The sequence below is a fragment of the Panthera leo genome, chromosome B1, assembly GCF_018350215.1.
Source record: "Panthera leo isolate Ple1 chromosome B1, P.leo_Ple1_pat1.1, whole genome shotgun sequence".
NCBI classification, from domain to species: domain Eukaryota; kingdom Metazoa; phylum Chordata; class Mammalia; order Carnivora; family Felidae; genus Panthera; species Panthera leo.
This window is the reverse complement of record NC_056682.1, coordinates 140,827,799-140,849,650: the sequence shown is the minus strand read 5'-3', so window position 1 is coordinate 140,849,650 and position 21,852 is coordinate 140,827,799. Positions and strand designations below refer to the sequence as shown.

Here is a 21,852-nt window from a genome sequence, read left to right as displayed (position 1 = left end):
ATTTCCTCACTTTCCATCTTTACTCAGAGTCATCCCAGGCCATCCCCATGCATCTAGATTAAACATGTTGACCTCCCCCTTCTCCCCCAACAAAATGTTCTAGTGTGTTCATCTCCACTTAATTTCCTTCTTCTCAGAATGTACTACTAATACATTATTTATGTGTGTGTGTGTGTGTACATATATATATATATATATATATATATATACACATATATATATATATATATAGTGTATATTTTACTTGTTTATCTTGTTTCAGTCACTCTAGAATGTAAGCTCACAAAGGGAAAGAGGGTTTCTCTGAATTTTTTTGTAGTGAGTTTTGTTTCTGGCATCCAGTACAGTACTTGGCACCTTATGAGCAGGTAATGTGTATGTTGAATGGGTGAATGAGTGATTTATATGGTAAAGAAGTAAAATCCTGTTTTCAGAATTTAGGGTGTGTATTAGAAGTATGATGAACAACAACAGAAAATGATTAATCGCTTTTTATTCATAGATCGATGTAGCAGTTGTAGCTTATCAGTTATAACTACTTTCAGAAGAACCATTTTATTAATGTTAAGTCATTCATTCACTGAAATATTTGAGTGCCAGACACGGTGGCACTCGGAACATTGATGATACTGTGACAGACAAGGTGTACATAGCCTCTGTTCTGATGGAACTCACACCCAGGTGAGGAGAGAAGCATTGAATGAGTGTAACAAGTGTAAATATTGTGGATACATCTTTAGACGTTCTTGTTGTAGGGGTTGCAAACTCAGATACCTATGCCTGCACAGGCCAGGCAGATAAGGTAAGAATGAATTGGGACCAGGGAATGTGGAGATGGGAGTTCAGATGCACTATAGAACACATGCCATGTGTAAAGGGTAAAGCAACTGACAGGTCCATCTGATGGATATCGTATACGAATGAGGACCCACTGTTTATTTTTTCCGAGTTATGTAAAGGGAAACGGAAAAATCTAGATTATCATCTGAAGTATCACACTCTCCTAAGGCACTGTGCAGTCCAAATCAAACATGGTTTTGACCTAAGGCCTCTTCTCTATAAGGAATATTGCCAATTAATTGAGGTTCTATCAAGAAGAAAATTCTGGGAGTGGGGAAGACATTATCTTCTCTTGATTTCCATTTTTGTTTTGTTCCTCCTCAATTTTAATAGTTTTCCTAGATCCTCCCATTTGTAATGATGTAGCTAGACTTTTCTTCTGACATAACTAACAAGGACAGATGTGCATGTAAAAAGCATTAGAATGTGCGGTTTCTGGGGGTAAAAGACTTGTGGTTGGCTCCATTTTATGAGCTCTGAGTTATTGGACTAGCTGCTCACCTTCTTTCTCAGTGTTCGCTTTATTCATCATCTGTACAATGAGAGTATCAGTTAAAATGCCTCCTGATGTTATGAGTGGTAAATAAGATAATGTACTTAGAAATGCTGTGTATATTGTCAGGGTTCTGTGAATGCTGTGCTTTTGCCTTTTTTTCTTTTTCCAACTCCTCCTCCTCCTCCCCCCATTCCCTGCCTAATCACATGTATCTGATTCATTGTTTCATTGCTTTGTACTAGATAGCACTTACTGATAAGATAACTTTGGCAAGAATTTAAGTTAGTAATCCTCTTTAGGAGTATTTTCACTTTTAAAAGAAACTTCTGGAGTCATTGCCTTAACCTACAGTAATGAAACTCTGATGTATCACAGGACAGTGGTCATTGAGTAGGAGGATCATTCTTCTGGCTCGAATCCCACAGCAAAACAAGTGCCTGTTCCACTTATCTTGAAGATAGTTTTCAAATGACATTGTTTTCTTTGGCAGTGGTTGAAACCAGAAGTTGCTGACAGCTTGGTATTTCCTCTGTCTTGTTGATTTGCATGATGTATGGTGATATACAACATACAGAAACACCACATGTAATTTTATCCATCCGTCTTTCTTCTTCCATTCCCTAGGAAAACAAACTTGATAGGAGTAAACGCTACTAAAGCCCAGTCTTTCATAAACATGAAGTGCTTGTGTGTGTGATGTTGGAGCTGTAGGTATCTAGGATACCATAAACATTTTCTGTGGCAAGAGACTTATGGTGTCTTTGGGGAAGTTGTGAGTCTGGATGATCAGCAGCAGTGTCTTTCTTGTAAAATAATAATTCTCAGTGGTGGTGGTGGGGTTGTCAGATGGCAAGGGGGAGGAGAATTACCTGGGGAATTAGGTGTGGAATTACCTGTGTTTCTTGTTCTTTTTCTTCCAACTTTATCATGAAAAATTTAAAATAATTTGGAAAACTTGAAGGAGTTGCATCATGAATAACCATATGCCCATCATCTAGGTTCAACTACTACTAACATTTTACAATATTTTCTTTACACATTTTTAAAAACACGTGGATAATTTTGTGTTTTTTTTGTTTTTTGTTTTTAAAAAAAAAATTTTTTTAACGTTTATTTATTTTTGAGACAGAGAGAGACAGAGCATGAACGGGGGAGGGTCAGAGAGAGGGAGACACAGAATCTGAAACAGACTCCAGGCTCTGAGCTGTCAGCACAGAGCCCGACGCGGGGCTTGAACTCACGGACCGCGAGATCATGACCTGAGCTGAAGGCGGCCGCTTAACCGACTGAGCCACCCAGGCGCCCCACACGTGGATAATTTTGAATAATGACTGTGAATCAGAAGAATTATTGTTCATTTTCTTAGGTGGGACAGAGGTACGATGGTTATAGAGGATAATGTATGCATTTTAGGAACGTGTATGTGTTTAAGTACCCATTAGATACTAGTAAGTAAAATGACACAATACCTACTACTTACTTTCAAATAGTTCACCACCAACAAAAATGTTTTGTGGTTTCTTTCACCAACAAAAACGTTTTATGGTTTCTTTCAAAACTAGAATTTAATCAAGGATTGAGTATTGCATTTAATTGTAATGTCTTTTAAAATCTAGAATGACTCTACCCCATCATTTTTTTTTACTCTACCTATGGAACATTGTATAAGACAACTAGCCAGAGTCAGTATCTTGGACTTTGTCTGATTGTTCTCTCTGATACCATTTTCCTTATATTTCTAGCCCAGCCCCTGTGTGATGTAAGCTGAAGTTAGGCCTTAAGATTTTTTGGGAGAAAGGTTTTTAACAAAAAGTAAGTTGTAGGTGATGCTGTTTACTTCATATTACATCAGATCAGGAAGCACGTAATGTCAATATCAATGCAGACTGTTTATGACTCCCAGATTTCTCCCTTATAAAGGAGCTTTTTTCCTTTTGATACTTTGACATCATGTAAATATTCTATTTCTCATCAGCCTTTATCTTGAATTTTGATATACATTGATGATTCTTGCTGAGTCACTTTTTAATTTTGTACTTTTCAATTTTGATACCTTTTCCTCCCCACTCCATTGACAGTCTCTGTCATTTTTGGGAATGAGTAGTGGCTTTCAGTGTTTTGGGCAAGGAATTAGGGTGTGAACCATCGTTCTAAGAAACATTTAATGGTAGTTCTATATCTATATAACTTCTTCCAAGTTGGATTTTCAGTTCACAAGTTGAAGGGCTCGTTCCCACAAGATTGCCTTTATTTCAGGTGCCTGGGGGGCCATCAGCACTTCTGATGACTGGCTTGACTGCAGATTTGGGGTTTCCCATGATTCTTCTTCAGATTTGATAATTTGCTAGACTGATCTACAGAATTTAGGAAAATGTTTTATTTAGGATTACCATTTTATTATAAAGGATACAAATGAACAACCAGGTACGTAAGGCAAGGTACGGAAGTGTCGGTCGGTTAGCGCAGGAGCTTCCGTCCACATGGAGTCAGAGTGTGCTACTTTCCTGATACGTGAGTATGTTCACCAACCAGGAAGCACTCTGAACCTTGTTCTTCAGAGTATTTGAGGCTGCTTTACATAGACACAATTGATTAAATCACTGGCCGTGTGATGGAACTCAGTCTCTAAACTCTCTTTTCTCCTCAGAGGTTGGGAGGTAGGGTGGGAGTAGAGCCAGGAGGCTGAAAAGTTCTAACCCTCTAATCATGTAGTAGGTTTTTTCTGGGGCCAGCCTCCAACCTAAAGGTAGCTAGGGGCCCTACCACCAATCACCTGATTAGCATAACAAACACACTTCTGTGGGGAATACCAAGGGTTTTGAAGCTCAGTGCCAGGAACTGGGGGACAAGGTCCAGATATATATTTTTCATGCTTTTCATATTTGTAGAGTCAGAGAAGTGCTTTTAATAAACATAATTTGTAGGACATTTCTACCCAAAAATTAATGGAGGAAGGGTTCATTTAGATATTATTTTGAGTGGTCTAATAGGTTGATTTCCATTAGACACTGCTTTTAAGTAACCAAAACATAGAGGTGGTTTATTATGTTTGGGGGTGGCGGGAGGTTATTTTTAGCCTTCTGTAACTTTTGCAAATTTCCAAGCCTTTAAAAAGAAGTATTATTTTACAAAGCTAATTTTGGTTTTCAATCATGTATGCCATTTTATTTATACCTGGATGATGTACAAATGATTTGGGGCATGTTGATACAGGTAAATATTGTCTCTTTGAATCTTAACTGTATTTATTTATATTAGCGTGTTTATCAAGGCATGTGTTTATTTCTATTCTTTGTATTCTTGAAAATGTGTAGTATAAATCTTCATAAGATGGACTAGTATTAATAACAGTAGCATAATAGTGATCATAGTAGTAACTATAACAGCTACCATTTATGCAGTAGGTGATATTAGGCACTTTACCTATATAATCACATTCACTCTTTATAATAACCCTGTGAGATCTTATTATATTTGCCAAATGCATGAGGAAACTAGGGCTCAGAACTTAGCATGCCTTATGTTCATATAATTAGTAATGCTGGAGTTAATATTTAATTCCAGATCTTGACTCCAAAAGCCTTGCTCCCTTGCTATGATGGATTCCAAGAAAAAAATTTAATGGAGTAATTTGCCATCATTCATTGATTCATTCATCCAATAAATTATAATTTTGTGCTCATTAACTTATACCACGTATTATGTCTTCCATTTATATGTAACAGTGCTTGTTGCTTCAAAACCTCTAATCCCCTGTAGTGTCTGTTATTAATATAAAGGATCGAGTACTATTGTTTCATTTCTCTGGTTAGTCTCTTTTTTTAAATGGTGATTTTGGAATACCTAGTCTTGCTCACAGTATAATATCTAGGGTTTTTTTTTGTTTTTGTTTTTTTTTTTTTTTGTTTTTTTTTGGTCATTGACTAGTAAGATGTAGATTCTAGCATATCTTCTGGACATTTTTGTTATTATTTATTGGCATCATTCTTACTATTACGTATTCAGTTATCTTACAGTGTTTATCTTACTGTGATGGCTTTGGAAATAGAAAACCATTGAAGCAACTGTAAAAATTTTCAGATTAATTTCAGTTAGGCAGTGAAGTATTTGGTAAGATGATGCCATCAGTATATAATATGCCCATTTAAAAATAGTATGAGCGTAATTATGCTTACATATTGCTTGTGAGATGACCAGATAAAGATATAGGGCTAATGCCACCCCTTATTAAAGTAAATTTGCAACCATTTAAAAATTTTTTCTGTAGCATTTAGATCTTCTGTTTATCCTGAACCTCAGAATTTCATGATGATGAGCCTTGATATGGATCTTTTTTTTTAATTTTTAAATTTAAATTTTAAAATTCCAGTATAGTTAGTGTGCATTGTTATATTAATTTCAGGTGTACAATATAGTGATTCAGCAATTCCATACATTACTCAGTGTTCATCATGATAAGTGTATTCTTTTTTTGTTTTTTAAAGTTTATTTTGAGAGAGTGTGTGCTCTTGTGAGTGGGGGAGGGGCAGAGACCAAAGGGGAGAGAGAATCCCAAGCAGGCTCTGTGCTGACTTTGGAGCTGGATGTAGGGCTCTATCCCATGTTGCTGGGATCATGACCTAAGCCAAAATCAAGAGTTGGACTTAACCAACTGAGCCACTCAGGAGCCCCATGATAAGTGTATTTTTTATTTTCTTCACCTATTTCACTCATCCTCCTACCCACTTCTCCTCTGGTGACCACCAGTTTGCTGCCTACATTAAGAGTCTGTTTTTCTCTTTTTTTCCTTTGTGTTGTTTCTTAAATTCTGCATATGAGTGAAGTCATATAGTATTTATCTTTCTCTGACTTATTCACTTAGCATTATACCATCTAGATCCATCCATATTGTTGCAAATTGCAAGATTTCATTTTTTAATAACTAATATTCCATTGTATATATGTTGGGTTAGTGCTTTACTTTTGGAAGCTCATGTACTTCAAGTTTGGGATTCTATGTGTGTCTGTTACGTCTTTGGTATACATTTCTTTATTTTCTCTCTTTTCTCTTTCTGGAACTTCTATTATTGTGATATTAGATCTATTGGACTGGTCCTTTTATGTTCCTGTCTTTTCTCTCTTAGTTTTTTTGTCTGGAAAGTTTCTGGAAATTTTCCTTAATTTTATCTTCTAGCTTCTCTGTTATAAACTTTTTCTCTTTTGATCCCTTAGTCTAAGTATGCAAAAAGTCATTCCTCATTCTGTGCCTGTCCCTTTATTAGGACCCTGCTCTTATTTCATGACTACAGTATTTTCCCTCCACTCTGAAAATATTTATAAGTTCATTGGATGATTTCTTTAGCTCCCAGCATCAACGTTCCTTTTTTCCTGTTTGCTTCTTTTCATCTCTTATTTATGTTGGAGGCTTTCTGTGAATGATGAAACTTTGATGTCTGATTTTTTTGTTGTTGTTTTATTTTTCATTTTTTTTGTGTTTTTTTTAAGAGTGAGGCTCTTTAAAATGATGATTGAAAGGGGTTCGTGCACATTGCAAGGGTTTCTTAATTCAGGGTTTCACTTTAGTGTGATGAGTCAGAAAGCTACTTTGTTTTCATTGTGTGACTCCCAAATTTCAGTTTCTGTATTTTTTTTTTCTTCCATCTAGTTTCCAAGAAGAGAACTTCTCTAATCTGTGGTGATTAGTTTGCACTGTATGTGTGTATGTCTGGTTCTTGTAGCTGAACAGTGGTCTTGAATTGAGGTGGAGATTATCTTTTCAGTATGTAGACTTTTACTTAATTCTCTTATTTTTAGGACTATACTTTTCCCTCCCCTCTCCTGTCCCCATGCCTCCAAATGGTGCTTGGGGTCCCAGGTTACTGCTGGTTTCACTCATCCTGCCTGGGTATAATGTTGGAATGGGGTAAGGAATCTAGTGGTCTGACCGCTTTTATGAAGTCTTTAAGCCATTCTTCTTATTTTCTCATTGCATCATTGCATTCAAAAGGTCCCTGTAATTCTTTAGGTTTTCAGGTTTATGCCATTAGACTAGGCTTGCTTCTTGCTCATCCTTCCTCCCTCTCCCAATCAAATGCTTTGGGTGGTCTTTCTCTGTTGTGTTTAATCCTTTACCATGTGTCCGTAAGTTTTTCATTTCCCAAAATTTTGTTGACATGTCTTGTCTCTTTCATTCTCTTTGACCTTACGGATTTATGCCTTTGAAAATCCTTTATTGGGGCACCTGGGTGGCTTAGTCGGTTAAGCATCCTACTTCGGCTCAAGTCATGATCTCATGGTTTGTGGGTTCAAGCCCTGCATCGGGCTCTGTGCTGACAGCTCGGAGCCTGGAGCCTGCTTCGGATTCTGTGTCTCCCTCTCTTTCTGCCCCTCCCCTGCTCGTGCTCTGTCTCTTTAAAAAACAAACAAACATAAAACAAGTTTAAAAAGATCCTTTATTTTTATTTATGGAGGAGTACAGTGGTAAATGCTAAGGTTGAGACCACCATAAGTTAATTGCTAGTCTCTTGACTTTGTGTGACTTCCTTTTGTATGCTGCTTTTACCCTGTAGCAGTGGCTTTCCTTTCTCTGTTTTAAGGTGACAAGTACTTTTCTCATTTACTTAAAATAAGTTTTCTACATTATTTAACAATTACCAGTAAAACATACACCCCTTATAACATCCAACACTACAATGGCAAATGAAGGAAAAATTGTTCTTCTTCCCTTAATTGTAGGATTCTGAGCCAAGCTTGGTGTCTGTCCCTGCATACTGTTTTTTTCTGTTCATAAAAACATTTAACATGTGTTTTTAAATTTGAAAAACACACCATCTACATACCTAATGGAACAAATGATAGACCAGGAGAAAATATTTGTACTCCTCATATGTTAAGAGAGTTTTATAATGCTTTCCTACAATTGAAAGAAAAAGGTAACCCTTTAGAAAAAGGAACCAATGATAGGAAGGCAAGTCACAGAAGAGGGAATATATGTGGCCAACAAAAAAGAAGTAAAGATGCTCAGTTTCCTTGATAATGAGAGGAAAACAAGATAGAAATAACAATGCCCTGAGTCTTTTTCTCTCAAGTTGGCAAACTTTTAAATGTCTTAGTAACTTCTAGTGAGCATGTGAGAAAACTGTCTCTTAATGTTGCTACTGGAAGTTGCCATAACCTTTCAGGGTTTAATCTGGCAGTATCAAATTTGAAATGCATTTTTCCTTTGATAGACTCTCCTTGGAAATCTGTGCTACAGGAACAAAACACCAGTCCTTAAAAAGGATTGTACAAGGCTGTCTAATGCAGCATTCATTGTCCATAATGGCAAAAGACAGATAAATAGAATGCCAGACTAAGCTGAATGACCAACAGTTTGGAGACGATCAATTTGTAATACTTACGTGGTATAGCATACTATACAGCTTTTTTAAAAAAAGAATGAGTCAAGCCATGTGTTACTGTAGTCCGTGTAGAGGATTCTATTTTTTTTTTTTTCAACGTTTATTTATTTTTAGAGACAGAGGCAAAACATGAGGAGGGGAGGGACGAGAGAGAGGAAGACACAGAATCTGAAGCAGGTTCTAGGCTCTAAGCTGTCAGCACGGAGCCCGATGCAGGGCTCGAACCCACAAACCGTGAGATCATGACCTGGGCCGAAGTCAGACACTTAACTGACTGAGCCACCTAGGTGCCCCGAGGATTCTGTTTTTGTCCAAAAAAAAAAAAAAGGTGGGGGGGGGGGAGGAGACGCTGCACTTTATATAGGGATATATATGTTTTGAAACCAGACATTTGTATAAACATTATTGGATAAAACCTACATTAAAGTTACCTTAAAAACAAACTTAATGAGTATAAGGTAATTGGAGGATTTCCTGGGTGGCTGGCACTTGAAATCAAATGGAGGCTTGTTCATTATGATTTATCTCAGGCTGACTACGATATAAAACTAATATCTAATATCTAGGTCTTGCTGCTTTCTTGTTTGCTTAACCCAGTGGACTTCTTAGCCCTGTTTTCAGGATTATTTTGTTACTGATGAATTTCTACTCCTTTGGGTACTTGTAGTTGGTAAATTGACATCTGTATCAGAGGAAGTGCAGGGAAGATAAAGAAATAAACTGGTTGTATCATTCATGTTTTCATTCTTTCATGTTATCTTTTTGAATACATTTCTGAATACATATATACACCATCAGCAAATTAAAAGTAAGATAAATGAAAACATGGAAAAATAATGGCTTAATAGGAGGAATAACTACTGGTTTATCAGGAGGAAAAGTTCGTCTGTAGAAACACATCCCTGCATTCATAAACAGTTAACCCAGGGCACCTGGCATCTCTAGAGCAGTGCTTTCCAAGGTGGCATTCAGTCAAGTGCAAGCTACATTGTCATTATTTTAATACTGCTAATTGAAACAAATTTAGATTGGCTTAAAGCCACTCCTTCATTTAAATATGATTATTTTTTTTGTTGGGTTGGGGACAAAATAGGTGATATTTAAGTTAGGAAGCCCGTGGAATTGTTTTAGCATGTGAACCCCATGTCCTACCCTGGAAAAAAATGGGGAGGCTAATAATCATTGCTTTTCAGAATATATACCCACAAATTGGAAGGAATGCCTATATTATATGATTTGTAGATTACAAAAGATAGTAGTAATTTTAGCTTGCATAAATACACATTTATTTCCTACTTTACTCTGCCAGACCAGTATCTGTGATTAGTTCTTTTATTTTCTTGGGATTTTGAGAATATATGGAATGGTTAATAGTACCCTCCTAGTCCCATATTTGGAATTGAAAATATAGAATTAATTTAATAACTGTGCCTTGACTTGGACTTGAACTGTATTTTGAATTGGACATAGAAATATATAATAAGTGGAATTTGTGGTAACTGCCAGTAATCTTGTGATATATGTATCCAGTGAGTTGAGAATTGAAGTACTTGATAATATAGTCAGAACACTAGATAAAAATTCTGAGGAAGTGATGAGCATGAATTGGATTGGTCATGAAAGACTTCTTGGAGGAAAAATATGTGTTGAAGCATTTGGTAGATATGGGTTGGTGGCAAGCAGATGATACTCCTCTCTTGAGTTACTATAATGTTTTAACTAGTTAGTTACTTCCTAGTACATGCATTATTCCAACAGAAATAATATTAGCTTATAAATAATCAGAAAATGCTGGAAAATACAGTATTTGGAGAAATACAAATAAATTATTCCTTTTCTCAAAGCAGGCACTATTCATGACCATTGTTTACCTTGTTTAGGTATAAATCCACAGTTGATGTTAGAAAGTTAGAAAACATTTGCTCAGATCTATGTCTAATTTTGGGTGAATAAAATTAACAAACTAGCTTTTAGGAACAAGGGTTTTATGAAGAAAACTTAATGTGTTTTTCCCTAATTTTGCTAATTCATTGGCATAAATTTACTTTGTTTTGTGGGTGGTTGAGAATGGATATATAGGATCCATGATTTGTCTAGGAACTTTTTCTCTGGTTCAGTGGATACTTAACAAGGTTGTATATCAGAAACAGCTGGGAGACTACTCTCCACCCCCTGGTTAATAACTTATTTATATTATTATATATTTTATTTATATTATTTATATAATTATATTATTTTATATTATTTTATATATTTATATTTTATATTTTTATATTTTATATTATTATATATTCATAAGAACATAAACAGAGGTAGAAGAATAAAATGAGCTGGGGGATTTTTAGCAGTATATTTACTAGGCCTGACTGAGGCTTTCTGATTCAGACTTTTGGTCAGAACTTGGAAAACCATTAAAGATAAATTCATTCTCTCTCTTTCTCTCTGTCTCTCTTACCAGCTCACCAGGCAATTCTTATGTATAGCTATGTTTGGGAAGCATTGTTCTAGGGTAATCTCTAGATAAATATCTAAAAACAAATGCTGTTTAAATGATTTATCTTGATCTATACTCATACTACTTCCGTGTCTAGATCTAACTTTTAGCATTTTCTTTAATTTTTTTCATAAAATTTGAGTAGTTTAGCACTTTATTAGTGCTACTAATTTGTTAATGTTTGCATCTGAAATCAATGCTAAGTGAACTTAAAAAAACAAAAACACCTTGCACTGTTAGAGCTTTTACCTGAAATATCTTTCCCAAATACCGCCTTTTTCTCTCCTGATAACTGCCTTGTGGGTTGGTTGATTTTATTTCTCCTACATTGTATATATATGTAGAAACCCAAATCTAGAAGGTGGGAGACTTACAGTTTCCTGTAACTACATTTGGGGATATGGAGACCCTGGATTGAATTCATACTGATTCTGGAGTGTCTTAAGAGCTCTTTTCCCCCTACCATTTTATCCCCAATAGTTTGCTTTTCCTTTCACTGATTTGCATTGAATCAGAGTGCAGGTGCTGTATCATTGCTCAGGATGTGCTTTATAAGGCCTATCAAATTGGTAAAAGTGACGCACCATTTTTTGTTTTAAGCTACATTAAACAACGCAGTAATCTTTATACCAAGATGGGTTTTAAAAACGTCAGGTAGAAGTCTTTGCTTAGATGTGATGGAAGTAATTGTTCTTTAGAATACCTAGCAATGTGTTTCAGATTTGCTTTCTCAAGTTCAGTTAACAGACTGTCCATATAACTGTGACATAGATAATGAGGACATTTATATATTATAAGAGTTCTGGAAGGAGGTAGTTCTAGAGTTGTCTAACTCAGTAGCCTAACTATGTCAGTGTTCTGGGTCATTTTTTCTCTGATCCTTTTTTCTGCCATTGCCACAGATAGCTGCAGTAGGTCTAAACAATCATATTCATATACCACAAAATCCAAAAGCCAAAGGAAGAGCATGGGCTTCTTCACAAGTCTCTCTCTCTTTTTTTTTCTGGGTGGACAGTCTTTCCCTAAAATCCCCAGCAAATTTTCCCTATGTCCCATGGCAAAATTTGTTACATGTCCCATCCTAAATCAGTTACTGACAACAGGAAATGAGATTCCCATTAATCGCCTTACAACAATGTTGGTTCATCCCCTGGAACTGGAGAGGGACCCACCCATCTGATCCTGTTGATGTTTCAAATAACATCAGTGTTTTGTTATCACAGAGAGGGGGAGGCTAGTGGGTAGGCAGTCCTAGTATGTGCCAAAGTATATAGTAATACAGTTATGTTGTGACATTTTCCACGTATTATGTAAGAGCTATTCCCAGGCAAAATGGAATTTTAGTATTTTAACTTTTAAAAGGAAGCATATTCTGTTTTTTTTTTTTTTTTGAAGTTTATTCATTTTTGGGAGAGAGAAAGACGGAGAACGAGTGGGGGAGGGGCAGAACTTATGAACTGCAAGATCATGACCTGAGCTGAAGTAGGATTCTTAACTGACTGAGCCATGCAGGCACCCTTAGAGAAGCATATTCATTTGAGATGAATGTTATTCTCTATGTATTCCTTTGTGATTAGCATAAGAAGCCAGTGTTTTGTTTTTAATCTAATAAAATGATTGCTTACTGTTATTTTTGTCTTGTGTACAGTCAGTTTGTTTCCCACTGAGATTAAGCTCCCCAGTGATATTCCATGATTTGATAGCAGTTTCTGAGTCTTTTTAATTAATCGATACTTGTTCTTCTAGGTGGATTCTCCACGGTTTTTCTGGTGCGGACACATGGTGGAATCCGCCATGCATTGAAGAGAATGTATGTCAATAACATGCCAGACCTCAACATTTGTAAAAGGGAAATTACAATTATGGTAAGTGAAAGAGTAATTCCATTGTAAGAATTTGGTGTATTTTCTTTTGGTTTTGCACTAAAACATTAACCAGCTTTTTTGGCAAGCTGCTTATTGGTTTATGTGCATATAGAAAACCTTTGAAATGCATTCTTTATAGACACACTTAAGGCTAAATATAGCCAGTCCCTTCCTCTCCTTTTTCCTTGCTTCCTTATTGTAGTTTGATGGGCAAACTACTCTACTTCTTCTCCCCCACCGTCTTTTAAAATATATTTTAATTATGGAATGTTGTGAGAATAGAAACATTTAGAGAATTATGTGATGAATATCAGTTTATGCACTATCCAGCTTAAGAATTAAAATCTTACAGGTACAGTTGAAGCCTTTGGTGGATTCCTTCCTAGCCATATCACTATACTGTTCTCATCCAAAAAGAAGCCACTGTCCTGAATTTGGTGTTTACTATTCCCATGGGTGTTTAATACATTCACTGTATGTGTTTATATTCACCAACAACAATTAGTTTTGCTTTTTGTTTTTATTTTTTATTATTTTTTTGAGAGAGAATGCGGGCATGCACGTGTGAGCATGAGCAAGGGAGGGGCAGAGAGAGAGGGAGAGAGAGAATCTTAAGCAGGCTTCACATGAACATGAGCTCCATCTCAAGACCGTAAGATCGTGACCTGAGCTGAAATCAAGAGTTGGATGCTCACCCAGGTGCCCCCGCTTTTCATTTTCAAATTCATGCAGTAAAGTTTATTGTTGTTACTATTTTTTTTTTTTTTATGTACTCTGCAATATATGGTAAAATATCCATATCTTCCCTTATGAGTAAGGGATTTTTTTTTTTTTTAATATTGAGAAGTAAAAAATATTTTAATAGGTTATTGACAAAATTTCAGTAATTTGGTTAAATGGTTAAAAACTACAAAATGAAAGTTTCTTTTTTTCTAGGATGTTTTATTCTCAGTGCTCTGATGGCTTGTTGTTGTTTTCCTCTTCTTCCTTCTCCCCCTAGTCCTCCTCTTCTTTTCTTCCTCTTCTTCCCGCCTTTTCCTCTACCTCTTCTTTTCCCTTGTCTTCCTGTTCCCATTCCTCCCCCTCTTCCACCTCTCCTTCCTCTTCTTTCTTCTCTTCTTCCTCCCCGTCCTCCCCATCTTCCTCCGCACTCCCTCTACTTCTTCTCTCTTTCCACCTCCTCTTCCTTCACCTCTTCTTTCTCTTCCTCCTCCTCCTTTTCTTCTCTCCTTTTCTTCTGTTCTCTTCTTCTTCCTCATCCACTGTTTATCAAGTGCTATATATATATACATATATATAAAATTTTTGTGTATGTGACCTTTTCTGTCTGACTTTTTTCACTTAGCATGTTTTTGAGGTTCATTCACATTGTAGAGTGTATCAGTACTTCATTCCTTTTTATGGCTGAATAATATTCCATTGTATGTGTTTGTCTGCCTGTCTCTCTCTCTCTCTCTCTCTTCACCTGTTGATGGACTTTTTTAAAACCATTGATAGGCATTTGAGCCATTTCTACCTTGAGTCTGTTGTGAATAGTGCTGCTATGAATATGTTTGTATATGTATTTATTTGAGTATCTGTTTTTAGTTTTTTGGGGTTTATATCTAGGAGTGGCATTGTTGGGTTATGGTAATTCTGTGTTTAACTTTTTTAGGGATCACTAAATTTTTTTCCATAGCAGCTGAACTATTTTATGGTCACACCAGCAATGTATGAGAATTCCAGTTTTTCCATATCCTTGTAAACACTTCTTAATATCATTCCTATTTATCCAACTGCTAAGAGAGAGATTTCCCATTTTCTATCAACATCTATATCAATACACATATTTTGATCCCTTTTATTCAAAGATAGGCATATTTATGTAACATGACTTACCTGTTTCTTTTATTGTCCCTATTCCCTGGTTAGATTAGACTTGATTATGCTTTGAGATTTGTTCTTTAAAAACTTTTTAAAAAGGCTATTAGTCAAAAGGGTGAAGAGATTTACCCCAAGATAGTAGGGGTTCTTAGGCTAAGTTTTCTAACTTGTGTCTAGATACGGTACCATTGTGCCATAATTCTTGCTTTCAATAGAATTTGTGTAATTTTCAGAGATGTAAAATTTGGTCATCATCAGTAGCAGCAGCACTCAAATTCTGTGCTTTTGAACAAGAGAATTTAGGGAGATTAGCTCATTAGAGCAGTGGTCGTCCAACTTTTTTTGATAACCCATCTCCCATTATATTTATGTATTTGTGAATTACATGTTCAGCTACTGTTAGGTAATATCTCAAATAAATAATATCTCAGTTAAAACCAGGTTTATTATTGATAGTGGATGTGAATTTATTTATTTTTAATGTTCATTTATTTTTGAGACAGTGCGAATGGGGGAGGAACAGAGAGAGAGGTCAGACAGAATCCAAAGCACACTCCAGACTCTGAGCTATCAGTACAGAGCCCGACACAGGGCTCAACCCCAGGAACCCAGCAACTGTGAGAGATCATGACCTAAGCCAAAGTCGGACACTCAACCGACTAAGCCACCCAGGCGCTCCGGATGTAAATTTATTTTAAAAAGTATTGTTGATAATTGTTTTTTAATTTCCAGACAGACCTAAATAGATTATTATTTTTAACCTCATTACATGCTGATGATTATCTTGTACTATGAACAAAAATGTCAGATTTGCCATTTTTTTCTTATTTTCTTGTATTATTAGTATTATCTTTTTTTAAATTTTTTTTTAAATGTTTACTTATTTTTGAGACAGAGAGAGACAGAGCATGAACAGGGGAGGGTCAGAGAGAGAGGGAGACACAGAATCTGAAACAAGCTCCAGCCTCTGAGCTGTCAGCACAGAGCCCGATGAGGGGCTCGAACTCACGGACCGCGAGATCATGACCTGAGCCAAAGTTGGACGCTTAACCAACTGAGCCACCCAGGCGCCCCTAGTATTATCTTTAACCTGTGGCTACTTAATAGAAAATTTTTTAATCAGTTGTTCATTTTGTAAGTTATTTAGTTTAAAAGTATATACATTCATAGGTCCACTTAGCTGGGTACACAATATTTTGTAGGCAAAACAAACAAATGAGAGTGTAATTGTAAGTTCATAAATATTAGAGCTTCATTTTAAACAACATTTTGGATAAAAATAAATATAAGTAAAAGTTCTGATATTTTATTCTTGAGTCCCAAAGGACTATCTTGCACACTTATTTTGGAGACTTTTGGTTTTGAGTGAACCATCTCTTTTTTCCTGATTGAATTTAAAAATTAGTGTTCAAAGGGGCACCTGCGTGGCTCAGTTGGTTAAGCATCTGACTTCAGCTCAGGTCATGATCTCATGGTTTATGAGTTTGAATCCTGCATTGGGCTCTCTGCTGTTAGCACAGAGCCCCCTTCAGATTCTGTCTCCCTCTGTCTCTGCTCCTCCCTTGTTCACTCATTCTCTCTCTAAAAAATAAACATAAAAAAAATTAGTGTTCATTGAATATTTTCCTGTTAGAAAATGGCAGCCACATGTAAGTAAACTTTAAAAAAATTTTTTTTCAATGTTTGTTTATTTTTGAGAAAGAGAAACAGAGCCTGAGCGGGGGAGGGGCAGAGAGAGAGAGGGAAACAAGCAGGCTTCAGGCTCTGAGCTGTCAACACCGAGCCTGACGTGGGGCTCCAACTCATTAGATCATGACCTGAGGTGAAGTTGGACACTTAACCAACTGAGCCACCCAGGCGCCCATTAAGTAAACCTTTCATTGGAACTACTGAAACCTCTTTGAATTGTGTCAGATTCTATACGTATGCTTAATTCACTTTTGTGAAATTCTTCAAATATATTAATTTAGACTTCAAATCATTGGTAATAGAGCTTTACAATGTATGTTTTTTTAATTTTTCTTTTTCTTTTTTTTTTTTTTTTACACAGAAGGAGCTGTCTGGTCACAAAAATATTGTGAGTTACTTGGATTGTGCTGTTAACTCAATTAGTGATAATGTATGGGAAGTGCTTATCTTAATGGAATATTGCCGGGGTAAGTATTTTTCTGCATTTGTTTTATACTGAAAAAAAAAGTTACCCTTAAAATGGTTTACTAGGTGTCTTGGTTTCTCCCAGGGCAGTTGTCACCTGATTCTAGACACTTAACTGTAATCTCAGCTTTAATTATCTACTTAAGGAATGCTGTTAAGAAATATTTAAAATCGGGGTGCCTGGGTGGCTCAGTCGGTTGAACGTCCGACTTCAGCTCAGGTCATGATCTCACAGCTGGTGAGTTCGAGCCCCGCGTCAGGCTCTGTGCTGACAGCTCAGAGGCTGGAGCCTGCTTCGGATTCTGTGTCTCCCTCTCTCTCTGCCCCTAACCCTCTTGCATTCTGTCTCTCTCTCTCTCAAAAATAAATAAACATTAAAAAAAAAAAAAGAAATATTTAAAATCTAGTCGTCATTGCTGTACTGATGATATGAGCATGTAAATGACGATTGGAAAAATGCTGTTGTGTTTAAAACAAGAAATCTGAATGAATGAAGAGCAGTCACATATCATGCTCCCTATACTTTTATAGTCCAACTAAGAAAAGCATAATGTGTCAATATTAGTGTTATAAGATTTTTTTTCCAGCACTCCATATTAACTTTCAGTATATCAAATGTAATAAATTTAGATGCATTTTGATCTGTAATATTTATAAATTTATATCGTCTTTTTGGGTTCTTTTATAAATATCAGAAGATTTGAAATTAATTTGAAATTAATCCATTTTTTGCAAACTTCTTAAAAAATTTTTTAAATCAGACTGTATCTGGCAATTTGGGTTCTAGGGAGCCTTGGCTTATATTTAGATTCTCTTAAGACAGTTATGATTTTTAATTATGATATTATGAACACTTGTCATTTCCTGAATGTTGGAGGAGTAGGCTGATGGTAATGTTGGAGAAAATATAGTTTCATTTATTCTAGTCTTGTAAGGAGGGAAGGACAGGGGAAAATGAAGTGAATCAGAATTATAATATCTATTATGATATATTTAAAAATTATTTCCGTATATATTATAAAAAATTAGATGTTTTTCTGATTGTTTTCTCTTGTATATATCTCATACTGTAAAACATTGTGATCTCTTTAAGGAGAAGATGTTGATGTTCTTTACTCCACTTTCCTGAATTCTAGCATTTGTGGTACTAAATCTTGGCTGGATAGAGTAGCTGTTGGTTATTTGTAAAGATAGCGCTTTGCTAATTTTTTAAAGATAATTGAATCTAGCATAATCATAACCCTGGATGAGTTTAACTGATAGTCATCCAGAAGACATTTTAAAAGGAGAACCGAATGAACTTCAATTTTTAGGGGATAAATTTTATTTTAAAGTAGAGGTATGACCTGAGCTATGTTTTGAGGAAAGCATTCTTTTTTGCCTGAAAACTTAAAAAATTTTTTTTATCTGGTTTGAATCATCAAGCTGATTCACATGAAATTTTTATTTTTATCAAAGTAGTACATGTATACGTTTTAAAAAGTCAAATGGTTTTGTTAAGCCGTGGCTAAATCAGTATCCTCCTGCCCCATTACTCTCCTCAGAGGCATTCACTTTAAAAATGCTTGAGATATTTCTCAGATTCACTTCCATATTTCTACACGTCATTATGTAGAGGAAAGTGTGTAGTTTTAATGAGATCCTTAGAGTATGAGAGAGGGGGAACTTAGAAAATCAGGAGAAGTATGTGATTCTGGGTATGAGGAGGCTCTTGAATAAAAGTTTGGTAGTGCTCTTTCTGGTTTTATGTTTTGCTTTTTATTATTGTTTTTTAAGTTTATTTATTTTGAGAGAGAGCACAAGCGGGGAAGGCAAAGAGAGAGAGGAGAGCAAGAGAATCCCAAGCAGGCTCTGCACTGCCAGCACAGAGCCTGACATGGGGCTCGAACCCACAAACTGTGAGATCATGCCCTGAGCCGAGATCAAGAGTCTGACGCTTAACTGACTGAGTCATCCAGGCGCCCTAATTTTATGTTTTAGATAATATCTCCAAGTAAAGATGAGGATTTAACTGTCAGAGTTTTTTTTTTTAATTTTTTAATTTTAATTTTTAATTTTTAGATTAAATTAATAATTGGTATTTAAATTATTTTGCTTGCTGTTTAACTGTGATATGTGATAGCCTGTAATTAACATTTTTGTTTTTGTATTTAAAATTTTTTTCCAGGAGCTAATATACCCATTGATAATTGCCTATTTTCCTTCATATATGTTAGTAGTTTAGCCCAACATTCCTCAATAGAAATGCAAATCTTTATGTAGTATACTTCAACATTTACATATTTGTGTCAGTTTTATTTTTTCTTCCATAGAAATATCCTTTGGGGAGACTTCAGTTCTGCTTAATTTTGAATAGCATTGAGCTGTGCTTCTAGGAACTCCCTATGCCTTCTTCCTATCTTAGACTCTCTACTACTCATACTTCCTCCCTTGTTTTTACCTACCTCCTTTGAATAGAGTACATTTTTTCAGTAGCTTTCTGATAATGGATTATGGAAAGAAGCATGTTTGAAACCTTGTATAGAATTATTTTTATTCTGCATCCATATTTGATTATTCATTTGGCTGGCTAAAGTGTTGTAGGTTAGAAATAATTTTGGGCTAGAATTTTGAAGGCATTATCCCATTTTTCACCTAGTTGTTACTATTGAGAAATCTCATGCATTATGATTCTTCACTTTTTTTAACGTGACCTCTTTTTTTTCCCGTGGACACTTAGAATCTTTGCTTTAGCTCTAGCATTCTAAAATCTTAGGTATATCTGCCTTGGTTGTGGGTCCGTTTTGCTATCTTTATTGCTGGGACTCAGTTTTTTTCTCTTTCATTTTCTCTGTTCCTCTCTTTGTCTTCTCTTTTTAAAAATTCTAATTGTGTTGGGAGTTCCTTAAATGTATCTTTTAGCTCCTCTATAGAATTTTGTATTTCTGCTATTTATTTTTAATTTCCAAGAACTCTTATTCTCTCAATGCTGTTCTTTGTTAAAATGCACTTTGTTCTTGTTTTAGATGCAAGTCATTTGTTGTCTGCAGTTATTAATTACAGTTTTTAAAAAAGAGTTTTCTTCTGTTCTTTGTGTTTTTGTTTTCCTGGATTTTTCTCTTGTTATTACACCTTCTTTTTTATGTTAGAAGTTTCCTTCAAATGTTTTACCAGCTAAATGTACTGCATGCACTATAGATGAGAATGTACCCTCTGAGTGGGCTTTATATCCCAGAGAAGGAATCCAGAGGATTTGAATAGGACATACTCAATTCCTTTTTCTCACATGAATCAGTTAGATAAATTCCTTTTCTTTTCATGGGGGAAGAGTGAGTTGCAGAGTAGAGAATGGGAGAATAATTACTTTCCCCTTACTTCTATAAAAGCTGATTGTATTACATAAAATTGTTTAAGAATGAAGGTACTTTTGTAAGGCAGTCAGTGTTATGAATATAGATCAGGTACATTGGTTTTGATTTTGTAAGGGATGAAACTGTGTAGGAAGTAGAAGAATGTATTGTATAGCCGATATGCACCATCACGGTTAGAGGTATCAATTTGTTACAGCCATCATTTGTGAAATGTTAGATTTTTGTGGGTTCACGATTTGACACTGCTAAATTTGTTAATATTCTTGTGTATAAGTTAAAGAGAGATTAATTACAGGCTTTAGGTACCAGACGTCCAGAAATCAGAGTTGGTCTTTTGAATATATTTCCATTCTTTAATGAAAGGAGCTTTTTGTTTTGGAGGTGTTTTATAGAAATTCCCACGGATAACATACCTGTTAGCTTTTGCTTAATAACAAAACATCCCCAAACTCAACAGCATAAAACAACAGTCATTTATTATTGCTTGTGTATCAGTGGGTCACTTGTTGTAGACTGAGCTTGGTGGAATGACACTGTTCGTTTTAGTTGGGCTTGTTCACATGCCAGTGGGTTTGCTGGGATTAGTTGGAGTGGCTCTGTTTCAGGTTTCTCATCCTTTTCCCTGACACTAGAAGCTTATTTGGGGGATGTTTTTCTCATAGAGATACTAGAAATACAAGAGGGCAAGTGGAAGATGTGAGGTCTCTTAAGGCTTAGGCTTGGGATTGGCACACTGCCACTTCTGCGTTATTCTTTCAGCCAAAGTAAGTCATATGGCTGAGCCCACATCAAAGAGCAAGGTATTCTCTCTGCTCCATTTATTGGGAGGAAGTGCAGTTACATGGCAAAGGGCTGGGATAAAGTGAGGGTTGAAGATTTGGGGCCAGTGGTGCAATCTACTACAGATAAAATTTAATTATCTTATTAAAAAAACCCAAGTCATGTAAAAATTAAAGTGGAATGTAAGATTGCACTTTACAGAAGGTTGTTGGATGACTAAGTAGTTGGAAAAATGTTGAATTTTCAATTTTAATGGTGAAATTGGTCAGAGTGTAAAAGCTTTTGTTTAGGAAATGATACCTGTTTGAAAAATATGGAAAGATTTGAGAGTTATATGCATCCTGTTTGAAAAGATTTTCAGTATACATCGTTTGATTTCTGAATCTGATTTTTTTCGGTTTTCAAAAAATTTTTTTAATGTTTTATTTTTTATTTATTTTTGAGAAATAGAGAGAGAGAGAAAGAGGGAGGGAGAGAGGGGCAGCAAGCTAAGGAGACAGAATCCAAAGCAGGCGCCAGGCTCTGAGCTGTCAGCACTGAGCCTGATGCTGGGCCTGAACTCAGGAACCGCGAGGTCATGATCTGAGCTGAAGTCTGATGCTTAACCGACTGAGCCACCCAGGTGCCCCTG

At 35.8% G+C, this 21,852-nt stretch overlaps 1 protein-coding gene across 4 annotated transcripts in view; it reads left to right on the top strand.

Annotated features, from left to right (window-relative positions):
• The window catches only part of BMP2K (BMP2 inducible kinase), a 129,215-nt gene that overhangs the window by 39,126 nt on the left and 68,237 nt on the right, over positions 1-21,852 (top strand). For all 4 annotated transcript variants that reach the window (XM_042936111.1, XM_042936109.1, XM_042936110.1 and 1 more), the window contains exons 2-3: positions 12,956-13,074; positions 16,988-17,093. In XM_042936111.1, the coding sequence (XP_042792045.1) occupies positions 12,956-13,074; positions 16,988-17,093 (225 nt within the window). The remainder of the gene's footprint in view (positions 1-12,955; positions 13,075-16,987; positions 17,094-21,852) is intronic.